This window comes from Anabrus simplex, chromosome 2, assembly GCF_040414725.1.
Source record: "Anabrus simplex isolate iqAnaSimp1 chromosome 2, ASM4041472v1, whole genome shotgun sequence".
Taxonomy (NCBI): domain Eukaryota; kingdom Metazoa; phylum Arthropoda; class Insecta; order Orthoptera; family Tettigoniidae; genus Anabrus; species Anabrus simplex.
The window spans coordinates 174930416-174943557 of NC_090266.1; the positions used below are offsets into that span (position 1 = coordinate 174930416).

At 40.1% G+C, this 13142-nt stretch overlaps 1 protein-coding gene across 6 annotated transcripts in view; it reads right to left on the bottom strand.

Moving 5' to 3' along the window:
* Positions 1-13142, bottom strand: part of LOC136862726 (protein ST7 homolog) — a 374644-nt gene that overhangs the window by 84233 nt on the left and 277269 nt on the right. For 5 of the 6 annotated variants that reach the window (XM_067138951.2, XM_067138950.2, XM_067138947.2 and 2 more), the window contains one exon: positions 9951-10194. The exons of the other annotated variant lie outside the window; for it this stretch is intronic. In XM_067138951.2, coding sequence (XP_066995052.1) covers positions 9951-10194 — 244 coding nt within the window. The remainder of the gene's footprint in view (positions 1-9950; positions 10195-13142) is intronic. 6 annotated transcript variants of the gene reach the window in all.

Genomic DNA, 13142 nt, shown 5'->3' on the forward strand with positions numbered 1-13142 from the left:
CACGATTCCACTCCTATCACCACATCAGTCTCATAAGATTCCATCAATGTACCGAATTTTAATTGTTTATTTACTACACTTTGACAGTTTACCAAGAGCAATCTCAGACCCCCTTCCTCCCTAAAACTTGACTGTTGCAATTGGGTAACTTGAAATTCCTTACTATCCTGAGTTTCTTTTTCTAGTTGACTGAGCCAGCTTGAAGTACAGCTGGCTCTTTCTACTAGTTTTCCTGGTCAGTATTATAACTCAAGGGAGTTGCCTGTTTTACAGTACATATCTTAAGATTAATAAAATCTAGAACAATATTTGCTATCTTTCGTTTACCTGAATTGTTTAGATGGAGGCCATGTTTTGTATAACAGTATCTCTCAAAACTGCTGCATTCAATAACCTGAGTATTCCGAAAATGTTTACAAATTTTAACAATATCTGTGTTGACCTTGTCCACTTCAATGTTCACACATGAGTCTCTACTCAAATCATGCCTGTGGGGCACGTTCACTACAAAAACGTTAGTGTGGGTCAGCTTCCCTAGTGTATGTTTAAGTTGTGATCTTACATTCTTGGCGTCGTCGCGAGCTACGTCGTTCGTCCCACCGATGATAAGCACTGCATCGCCGCTCCCGAAGTTCCTAGTTGCTGCTTCTACGTTTTCCACAACACTGCTGATAGAAGCTCCTGGATATATTTCTCCGGTTGCTGCTATATTCTTGTCGTTAATCACTCCCGCAATTCCCCTTCCTTGGCTATCACCAAACACAGCTACCTTCGCTGATTTAGGCCTAACTGGGTCTTGAATCTGAATTCTAGGCCTAAATTTTAAACTCGGCACGGCAACGGATCGCGATGATTTGGTTTCACACGCGCGATCACTTTCTTCCAGGATTAAATTATTTAGGGCAGAAAACCTATTTCTAATGTTTATTTCCGGAAATTCAGTTGTAGATTTCTTCTTAGCCAGCCATCCACGAACTACTTGACACCACGTGCTCGAGTTTGTTACTTGTACCGGTATATCACTCGAAGAATGGTCAGTCCCAAATTCTAGCGATCGCAGTCTTTCTTTTAATTCTTGATTTTCAACTTTAAGAGTCTCATTGTCCTTTTTTAGAATGTTTATAATTTCTACTATTATATAATTTCTACTATTAGTGGACCCTACCATCCTTTCCCAGAAGCCTCCCCACCATGCGGCTCTTGGTACTCTTGGTACTACAAATTTCCATGCAACATGGTGGTGTGACGAGTGAGTTTGTACTCTTGAATCTTCTAACAATTTCTGGAGTTCGGATATTTCTCTGTTGGCGGCGTGAAACGTTTGAGCATTGTCTGAATACATGGTGTTCGGAAGTCCACGTCTTCCTACGAAGCGCTGAAAGGCAAGTAGGAATTCATCAGTTGACAAGTCAGTTGTAAGCTTGAGATGAATGGCTCTCATCGTTGCGCAGGTAAACAACATGATGTAGCATCTCTTCTCTGCAGCTCCAGCCTTCATGAACAACGGGCCTGCAAAATCTACACCACAAACGGTGAATGGCCGTTGAAACTTAACATGGTCCATTGGCAAAGGAGCTTTTATCTGTTCACATCTCTTGGCATGTACTATCTTGCAGGGAAGACATGAGTAAATGACCTTCTTGATTACTTGCCTAGCCTTCAAAATCCAGAATTCACGACGCAATTCTGATAACACAACATGAACTCCCATGTGATAAAGTCTTACGTGCGTTTCTTTTATCAATAATTTAGTGAAATGATGAGAGCCATCATGAAGTAGGAGGTTTCGCTCATTCTCGGAAAGATCTGCAAACTGGAGCCTTCCGCCAAGTCGAATCAGGTTGTCTTCTAGAAGTGGATAGAATCGTGCAATCTTGGATGTAGCCAGTATCGGTTCCTTTCATGTCAGGGCAGCAAACTCTGTACAGAAACATTCCTCCTGTACTCGGCGTATCCAGCAGAGCCTTGCAGCTTCTAATTCTGTGGTTGTCAAATGCCTTGGATACTGCACCCTTCTGCGAGTCACCTCCACGAAACATAAAATCCAAAAGGTGATATGTATTACCTTCCAATATGAACTATATCGCAAAATATCTGTCAGTGATTCATTGGCACTAATTACAAGAGTTGAGGGGTTGTCTTCTTGGATTCGGGTAGTGGTACTTCCTGACGTGAGATTTCCGTGGCCAAGAAGTGGGAGTCTCAGCAAGCCATTGTGGACCATTCCACCATAATGAAGAGGAATTTAGATCTGTCGCTAACATTCCACACGTCAAAAGGTCTGCAGGGTTGTCTTCACTGGGATAATATTGACAATGAACCGGCAACAGATAGTCTTGAATTTCTGTCACACGGTTGCATACGAATGTCTTCCAGCGATTTGGGTCACTCCGTATCCAACCGAGGGCCACCACAGAGTCGGTCCACAGCTTGCGTACTGTCAAATCCTGTTGACTGGCAGAAATATTTCAAGAGGCGGGAACCTATCAAAGTGGCCAGAAGTTCTAGTCGTGAGAGTGTAATCCTTTTGACTGGAGACAATCTGCTTTTACTGCAGATCAAGTGTATTGATATATTATCGTCTGTTACCGTTCTAGTGTACAATGCGGCTCCATATGCTCTCTCAGAAGAGTCACAAAACACGTGTGTATGCGTAGCGTTTGACATCTGCTTACACATTCCAATCCACCTCGGGACGTTTATAAGTGACAGCTGTTTGTTGCTCGAGATCCAAAAAGAATCTCATCCCACTCTATGCCTCGACACCAAGTATCCTGGAAGATTAATTTTCCAACAATTGCGATGGGTGAGAATAACTCCAGTGGATGGTAAAATCTTGCTGTTCCTTGTAAGAGCTGATGTTTCGTAGCAGGAATGTGAGCTAGCTTTTCAGTAATTTCCTGGTGATCAAAAAGGATACAGTCCAATTTTGTGTTCCACCTGATACCTAATACTCCAGTTTCTTGTTTGATATCTCATCTCTCAGACTGCCATACACACCAAAGTGTTTCTGAATTCATTGCCCATTTATTCATTGGTAATCGTAGGTGTCTGAGCATACTTCGTAATATAAGCTTATGATCCCATTGTTGTCAGCAGCAGCAACTAAGTCGTCCATAAATGTGCTCTGATCTAAGAGTTCTGTTGCTGTGGGGTGTGTGTTACTTCATCTTGAAGCCAGTTCACATAGAGTCGCAGGTAGAAGGAAGGGACTGCACGTGAAACCAAACGGTAGCCGCGTGAACCTGTACGTGACAATTTCATCTGCTGTTTGCCAGTTACCATCTTGCCTCTTCTGGACATGATACCAGAAAAATCTGGTTAAGTCTCAGTCTTTTTCATCTAGGTATAGTTGTAAAAAGGCTTGGGTTCCATCCCCGACTATTGCTTTCCGATATGTACGAAAGCGGATTAGTGTTGACAGAATTTCAGGAAGAAGGTTTGGTCCTGCTTTCAGAGCGTCTTTAAGGGATGGCGAGTCTCTCTCGTGTGACGATTGCTCCATTCCTCTCTTTCTTGACAGCATGGTGTGGCAGGTAGAAAACATCCCTTAGATTATCTCCTGCCACAGTCATTTCAACATGACCCTTGTCAATATAGTCAGTCATTTGTGAATAGTATATTTCTCGAAACTCAGCATTGTTGTGGTTTCCTTTCAGGTGATCTAAAGCAATTCTTGGCATTGATGCGGTTTGATGGCAAGATAACTTCCTCTTTTCTGGGTAGAGAAACTACTCTCCGCCCCTCTTTCATACGAAACAAATCATGCAACTGTTGAAGAATGGTAGTGTCCTTCCTAGAAAGTGTTCTACCTTGTTGCTCTCTTATTCCCATGGTCTCTAAGTCCCAGAATTGTTGCATGCTGTCGTCTTTAGGCTCAAATTCTTGACTTGTGTGAACATGATTTAGAGCGACATGATGGACTGTGATTCCTGACTTGTTTCCGCTAAGAACCCAACTCAAGTTAGACAGGAGAAGTACTATGGACTCAAAGGCGTATTGGTTGGCTATCTCGCATCACCTTCCAGTAGTGATCACCACCTATGAGAAGTTCAATAGGGAGGTCGCTTTCATTGTCCTTGGGGTCTGCTAATTGCAACATTCGGGCGCATGATAAGGAATAGACATCGTGTGGAATGGCAGGATGCGGGGAATACTTGTTTTCGCTCTCGAAAGCTGTTATCACTATATTAGTTTTCGACCACACGCCACTGATGTTAAACTGGACAGCCCTGCATGTTGTAACCGTGTGTTGATCACACTCAAATGCGATAACAGACAGTTTCCTTTTTTTTGACAACAGTAAGCTTGAGCTGATCCACGAGGCTTGTTCCGATGAAACTGGACTGACTTCCAGCATCTAAAATACATAGTGTAAGTTTGTCAGTCCAGTCGGGCCAGTTATCCTAACCCGAGCAGTTTGAAGATATGTGAAGTTGGGGGGGCGTGTTTACATCGATCTTGCCCACTGCCACAACTTCTCTCTGGTCTCCTCCACAAATTTCTCACAGAAAATGCAATTTGGTTCTGTGACTTGCTTGATATTCGAAAATGGCCGGTCACAACGTCTTCTTGCATTTGGAGCATGATACCTTATTCTTCTTCGCACAGTCTTTGGAGTGATGGCCTCGTCTAAGACAAATTAAGCATCTGTTCGCTTTCTTCATTTTTTCAGTTCTCTCCTGGTTGATCGTTGTTGTTTGACAATCTTGACCCCAGTGACCTCGATTCTCACAGAAAATGCAATTCGGTTCTGTGACTTGCTTGATATTCGAAAATGGCCGGTCACAACGTATCTTTTGCGTAATCAAGGCACACTCCACCTCCGTTCAAAAACTGCATTAGATGCGAGATACTGCTTTCTGGTATTTTCAATCTCTTGGCGCTAAGTAGACATCGGCGGCAAAGATCGCCAGGAAATGCGCGAAGAATTTTAGGGGCTAACAGTTTTCCATAGACGCCTACATCTTCACCTAGTGCTTTCAGCACTTGAATCTGTCAGTGGCACTCAATATACGTGGCATTGAGAATCTCGGGACTGTCGGAATGTGCAGGTTGCAGATGCTCCAAAAAACCCAGGTGGGATTGAATAATTTTATTTTTATCCCTATAACGGGACTCCAGAATCTTCTTCACCTGTTTGTAAGTACCGGCCGTTACTGATATTCCATCCACCAGATGTTGGGGTTCACCGTTGAGGTATCCTCGAAGGAATACACGTTTGTTTATCACCGATCGATACCACTGAGTTCTTGTCCACCACAGCCTGAAACTGCTCCCAGAACCGTGGCCATAATTCTATGTCTCCTGAAAAAGTCTCTATTCTAATAGTAGGAAGCTTAACTTCGGGAGTAGCTATGGGCGACATTGTAGTAGCTGAGCAAGCATGTGCGTCTTTTAAATTCTTTGTCTTTATAAGTTTACTGGCCTTCCGCATTGCACTATCTGTGTAATTTTCACAGACTTTTATATCCTTGTCATAGTTGTCGTTCTCAATCAGATCATGTATAGCATCATCTAAAACAATTAAGTTCTCAAAAGTGTCTTGAAGCCATTCCAAGCAGGGTTCTATATCGTCCAGCGCCGCAGTATCGCTGAAAATATTTATCTGTTTGGTGAAACGTGTAATGTTTGAACGCTGAGTAGTGTGTTTCCTTTTTAGCTTGTCAAGTGAGGGCTGAGACATTCTTTCTTGTTAGTCAGTTAGTGTAATAATGTTCTGTGAATTTCCTCGTGACGTGTCTGTCTGAAAGTTTTCTTATGTAGTAACAGCAATGCTCAGGAGAGAGTGCTAGATGTCACCCTGTCGTTGTTAAGAGTCTCCTAGAGATTATGATCTCTTTGCAGGTTATATGATAACAACATGGTGGCTAAAATATATTGCAATCAAATATAGTATTTTGAGATGATTAAAAATCAAGGAACATTCAACCGTGTATAAAAGCAATTTTTTTAGTGCTCTAACAACATTCAAAACAGTATTAATGCTGTGTAAGTACTTATCTGTTCCTTGTGGTGGTGAAACGTAGGTTGACAAACTGGCCGATAGGTTCAGTTTCACAAGTTTTTCAATGAACACCTTATTACATATTACACAAGATTAAAGATTATTGTATGTTATTTTCTCCTGTATTCCGTATTTCCCGGGGTTTCGGCACCATGGTATATTTTACGGGTGTTAATTGAAACGCGTGCTTGTTACAAAACTATTAAAGCGTGGTTTTTATTGCGTCTCGTAAACATACAATAATCTACAGTCAATTGCTTCGTCATTATCTACATCGACTGCCAAAATACAAAACTAAAATTCTCTAATTGGTACACGGTCACAATCTTCAACACAGGGTGTTTCCCGCATGATGGTACTAATCACAAGTAGTTTCATGGTTCTAATACATCTTCCCTTGGCTGCCCCTTTTAGTTGCCTCTGATGGCAGGCAGGGGATACCATGGCTGACTTCTTCGTCTGCATCCCCCACCCACACGGGGTGAACCCTGATGCATTTGGGCTTCAAAGCAAATGTATGATCACTGCACCTATGCTAAAAAATGTGAATCAGTGAAAAACGACTTCCATGAACATGGTTGTTTAGTAATTAGAACTCTGCTGATTGGCAAATGGTTACATTCTCCAATGAGCCCTGTTTTCTGCTTCATTGAATGCATGGACAAAGGCATGTTAAGCGAGTTAACAGCAAAGAACAAACACCCTGCAACCAATGCTGCAAGAACTCTAACTGGTGGTGACAGCATAATGGTCTGCAGAAAGTTCTCGTGACATTCTCTGGGAATACTCATCCACTCGGAAGGCATTCTCACAGATTTGGTTATAAAGCCATTCTTGCATATCATGTACACCCATACATGCTGACTGTCTGCCCTGGGTCAGAGAGAATCTTCCTGTATGGCAATGCAATGCATCACAAAGTTAGAAATTTCCGATACTAGCTGGAAGAATACGAAGAAAACTTTCAAGTACTACCCTGACCCCCTAATTCCCAGGAATTGATCTCAATTGGGCATCTGTGGAATCACTTCAATTGTTGTGTTCACTCTAAGGATCATCTGCCATTCATCTTCCATAGCTGTGGGATGAACAGTAGACTGCATGACTCCAGATTCCTGTAACAACCTCTGGCACCTTATTGAGTCACTCCCAACCTGTCTAGCTGTTGTCCGTGCTGCATACAGTGGTTCCCTTGGATATTAGCTGATGGTCATAACAATGCTATTCAACTACGCATTAAAGAAATTAACCATAAATTTCATATAGTGGGCCATGCTCAGAACAAAGAGATGTAGGATTCTCCACCATTAAAAAGCAGGTGTATAACCAAATTCATTTTCTGTTCTTCAAGGTGTGAGAAGCTATATCTTTTGTTTTATTTTCAAAACTTTAAAAACATTAATCAGAATGATAGCCTAAAAGCAATAATAACCTCTGCCAAAAATGTTTAGATCATTGCATTAAACGCATGCATCTTGATGTAAAACTTAAATGAAGGACTCCAACTATTAGAACTGACATGATTTGTAACAACGGTTCTGAGCAGTGAGTAGTTGAACAATTGTAAAAATGTTTATATGAATCAAATATGGAATTTACAACATATTTTTTAAAAATTTTGAATACCAATTAACCAAAGAAAATTTTATATCTAAAATGTTCATTCTTCATGCCTGCTTTTATTCTAAAACTTGGAAGAAAGTTCCCTTCACAATGAACTTTCAAATTAGTGGTAACTGTACAAACTAAACATAAGACTCCAAATACTTTGGATACTTGCTTTGTAAGAGGCACTAACTCCTTGTTATACTTTGTATAATGTCGCATTCTGATTGATTCATCAGGTGTAGTGGGTATAATTTCTTCATTGAACTAGTTCCCTCTCCAAAGAATGGTACAAAGTGTGGCATGAAGGTTTAGTAAACTAGAGTAGCGAAAGTGGGATGGGACTAAGTTTTTACTCCTCTTATGCTTAAAGGCAAAATTAGAGTGAATAAACAAGATTTGAATTCTTCATAACACCCCCTCCACATTCAGAGTGCAGTCATAAACAGGAGACAACTTTACAAAGAATGAATTGACAAACAAATTAATATATCATTATATATATATATATAAATTTTCAATTGGACCGTCTTCATTCTAGCAAAGATCAAGCATTCTTTATTTACTTTGAAAACTGGGATGATATCGGAGCCCTACATGGAAATTTATCCCTTGTTCCTTAAAAAAATTAATTATCACAAATACAACATGGCAAAAATTAAATGGGAGAGACAAAAGAATAAGGCAATAATAAGAACTTTGTCAATTTGTTCTCTTTTCATTTCAGTAATTCTTAATATGGTAATTCAAATATGTGATAGGGACAATGTACACAGATTCATGTACATCCCAGAAGGCCATTTCAGAATATTTCTGTATGTGATCAGTATTATAAACTACAAACACATATCAATAAAAAAGATTCATTAAACATACCTAAATATTCTCCTTATTCACTACAATCGAGGTCAAGACACTTCGCCCACTGATGAGGTAGACAATTAATGAAAGTGCAGTTATCATCTGGATGATGCTGTTACAAACTTGTAGATGTCATGTGGAGACTGAAATCAGTATTCTGAAGTGGCCCCTTCAGCCGAATTATCATATAGTAAATCACATTGTGATAGGTCTGGGCAATAAGGAGAGAGTGCCACCACTCCCAACTGTAGAACTATGTAAGTGTTGCACATCATGATGTCAATGGAGTACTGCAGTGTCCTGGAGGAAAAGGACACCATATTCCAGCAGTTCTAGTTACTTCAAACACAGAGAAGGTTTCACCTTATCACATGACAATTACGCACAACATCCACCATCAATGGCCGTAACAGGTGGCACAAGGGTCAAGACAATTTTGAATAAATAAAAATCACATGCATAACTTTCAAGATTCCTGTTTTGCCAGGCAACCACTTTTTAAATTTTTTGGTAATAATATGACAAACTATCATCTGGCACCAGGCTACATATTGCAAATCAAACAAATCTATCTTTTGAATAGTCCATCTTAAATAATTAATCCACTTTTCTTCAACAATGAGTATTCTGATGGACAGCAAAACATGCAGAGCATGCAGATCATCATTCAGCATTTAGAAGAACTTCTAAAGAACTTCTATTTCTGAGAATCTGTGTAGAGGAAACAAAGTAAGAAAAACACAAGGATTCTGTCACAGAAAATACCACCCACACACACACACACACACTACATCTGGCATGTATTAGAATATGCATGCAAACTTCCAACGAATGCCCTTTCTATGATGGTTGCTTTCATGCCATTCAGATGTATGCACATAATTGTAAGTATGTACATAAGTATGTATGAGTGTATCAATAGTACATGTTGAAGTGTTCATACCTGCCTTTATTCAACCCAGCCTTAAATATAATCCAACTATAAATCAAAGACATATTTTAACCTTTCCTCTGGCTTATTACAAGTTGCACTGTATTTCTTGGAAACATACAAAGCTCTACAACTTCCAATTTTACAAACATTCTCTTTATAACTGTTCAGCCTCACTCAGAAAACATGCACTGTTATGTCATGAACCACAGCAAAGTTGCTGTACTAAACTATCTACATCTATTGCACATGAAATGTCTGAAATGGCCCTCCTACACATCAGTTTCCTTCTGAACTAATCTGAATGGAAAAAAAAAAAAAAAAAATTCTTTAGCAACCAACACAATGGTCACGTAAATTAATAAATGCCCACAAAAATCATAGAATACACGCACTAAGCTCCGTATCATGGTAAGTAAAGAACATATCACTCATGACATCACATATATGAATCAAAGTCTCATAGATTCATTAACAGACATTTACTATTTTTAAGTTCTCCCTGAATAATACATAAATTACTAAGATAGATAATAGTTAGATTACCTGGTAAGAGCTCTCTATCAGCACATTCAGTACACGTAGGGTATGGATAAAAGAGATGGCCCCGCTCTAGAGGATAAGGCAGCATTCGGAATGTACCCTCCCACGTACAATGCAACAAGTTCAGGGCACCTTCAACTTGTTTCCAGTGAGGTAGATGAAAGAATCCATATGCTATTGCTTCAGAATCTCCACGTTTGAGAACATGCTCAGGAGGAAGAATTAAGGGTTTCATCTCCAGCAAATACTGGAAAAATATTTGAAAGACCAATATAACATAGTCTGTATCCTCTACAGATACCCCAGTTGCTGGCAGATTGAAATAAAATTGTTTTCAATGTTAGTATTAATTTCATCATGGTTATCTTATTGCAATCAATATAAAAATCTGAGGATTCACTTATCATATTGACGTCACTAATATCACTCCTTGTCAATTCCATCCATTTCTTCCTTTCAGAATAAAAGGAACTTCTAACCGTACACTACGCCATCAAAATATGGGAAGGGACTTCAACTATCCAAATGAGTACAGGGAGATAATTTATCTGCTGAAAATCTAACAAATACTTAAGGTTTAAAGTGCACTTGTTACAATTAAATTACTATTACTTAAATATGTAAGACATCTTACAACACTGACAGTCATCACATTAAATAATGGTATTTTCATAAGGAATTTTTTCATTTGTGTCATACAAACTGAGAACAGTCTATTATCGTCATCGGCCGCTATTCGTTTCCGAGAATATGTTTTTCTCCTGCAGTTCCTCTTAAAGTCTGTTGGCTCTGTGGAGATGTCGCTGATGACTGACCAAGCCAATCTTTGCTTAAAACATGCGGCCATATTTTAAGTCACATCTAAAGGTGGGTGGAGGACATGGTTAGATCTGACACAGTTTCCGCTTTTCATATGTTTCAATTTCTTGTCTGGGACGTGCCTGTTCAAACAGCGAGACACCAGAGAACACGGTTTTGTGCAGTTGTTGCCCAGGAGTTAGCATTTATGTTGGTGCTATTCATAGTCTTCTTGCTTGTTGTTTAAAGGGGCCTAACATGTAGGTCATCGGCCCCATAGTCTTCTTAAGCTGGTCTTTATAACATTTCAAAGGAGCACCTTTGAGGCCTTTTGCCATGACCAGTCTCACTGTAGAGAAGTTGTTTAGGCAGTTTGCTAACATTCATACACTGGATGTGACCAACAAATGCCGATGAGTGATAATGAAGGCTTCTATGCTGTTCATATGCGCCTTGTCAAGAACTGCTGCATTGCTTATGTAATCATCCCATTTGATGTTCATGATGGATCCAAGTTTCTGCTATTGGAAGCATTCCAGTTTGTTTATGTCACGACGATAAAGTGTCCAAGCTTCACATCCATATAGTAATATTGTTATGACTACAGCTTGGTACACCATTAGTTTGGTATAAATTTTGAGATCCTTATTCAAGTAAACTTGGTGGGAGAGACGGCCATAAGCTGCGTGGGCAGAGCGTATTCTATTTTCCACATCCTTTTCCGAGCTGCAGTGCATAGTTAGAATATTACCAAGGTAGGTTAATTGGTGTATTTGTTCAAGAGGTGTTCCTGTTATGGTGACATTTAGTTCAGGGACAGTACCACCTGGTGCAGGCTGCGCAAGTACTTTGGTTTTATGGGTGTTGATGGTTAAACCAAATTGTTCATAAGCTTCTTTAAAACAGTTGATGGATGTTTGAAGCTCCTCAGGTGTATGGGCAGCTGTTGCATTGTCATCAGCATATTGAAACTCCATTATCCAAGTATTATGAGTCAATCTCTGAGAACGGAGCCTGGTTTGGTTGAACTGGTTTAGATGAACAGTCCGTCATCATACCGAAAGTTATTTTACACACCTACATGGTCGATAGAAGAAGTCTCGTGAAGCATGGCTGCCAAGTACAGGGCGAAATGGGTGGGGGCAAACACGCAGCCTTGCTTACGCCCATTTGTGATAGGAAATTCTTCTGATAGCTCATTCTGGTGAAGAACTTGTCCAAACATTCCATCATGAAAAGCCTGCATTATGCCCACAAAACGGTCAGGACAGCCAAAGCGCCGTAATACCATCCACATAGCTTCTCTAGGAACAGAATCCAAGGCCTTTTCTGGATCATAAAATACTAAAAGAAGTGAGATTTGTTCTCTGCATTTCTCTTTGATCTGTCCAGCACAAAAGATCATGTCAATGTTACCTCCTGAGGTCTGAAACCCAGACTGACACTCAGGGAGTACCATTTCAGAGACAGTCTGAAGACGATTCAACAAAATCCTTGCCAGAACTTTTGGTGTTATGGATAGTAGGGAAATGCCACGATAATTGCCACAGATACCTCGCTCACCTTTCTTGAAAATAGTTACTATGGTGGCATTTATCATGTCGTCGGGCACCTTCTATGTTTCCCAAATTACTAGAATTAGGGAGAAAATCCTGGCCTTCAAAGACAGTCTTCCACTTTGAATAAGTTGTATGGGTAAAGGGATGTTATCCGGTCCAAGAGATTTTCTTGGTTTCATACTTTTGAGGACTTTGGTGAATTCATGGGAGGTTGGTTGTTCTGCCATCCAAAGTTGCAGAGGATGGCACACGTTGGAGGAAGTCTTTGGCAGCAGTTGAGCTTCGATTTAAAAGTAGGCTGAAGTGTTCCTTCCAGCATCTTAATATGTCTTGACTGTCTGTAAGGATGGTGTTATTGTCAATGGGTTTCAGCGCACCTGATGAAGAGCGAGAGGGACCAAAAATTTCCTTTAGTTTTCCGTAGAAATTCTGAAGATCTCTGGTATCGGACAAAGTCTGGAGTTCCTTGGCTTTCTGCTGCCGCCATTCATTTTTTATCTGTCTTATATCAGCCTGACATTTCATCTTAAGCTTTTGGAAACATGCATTCTTCACTACAGAGGAAGGGTTTTGTGTAAGGGATCAGTAGGCTTCCCATTTCTTTACTAATTAGTTTCAGAATGTTTTCATTATTATTATCATCAAACCAGTCATTTCTCTTCTTTTTCTTGTAGCCAATTGTTTTTTCTGCCGAATCATTGATGATAGTTTGAAGTGTGGCCCATTCCACTCCACACCCTTGGTATTGATTGGATTGGAAGTCACCTGCTCTGTTATGGCATTTTGGAATTCTTTAGCAACAGTTTCATTTTGAAGTTTGGAGGTATTAAATTTCTTC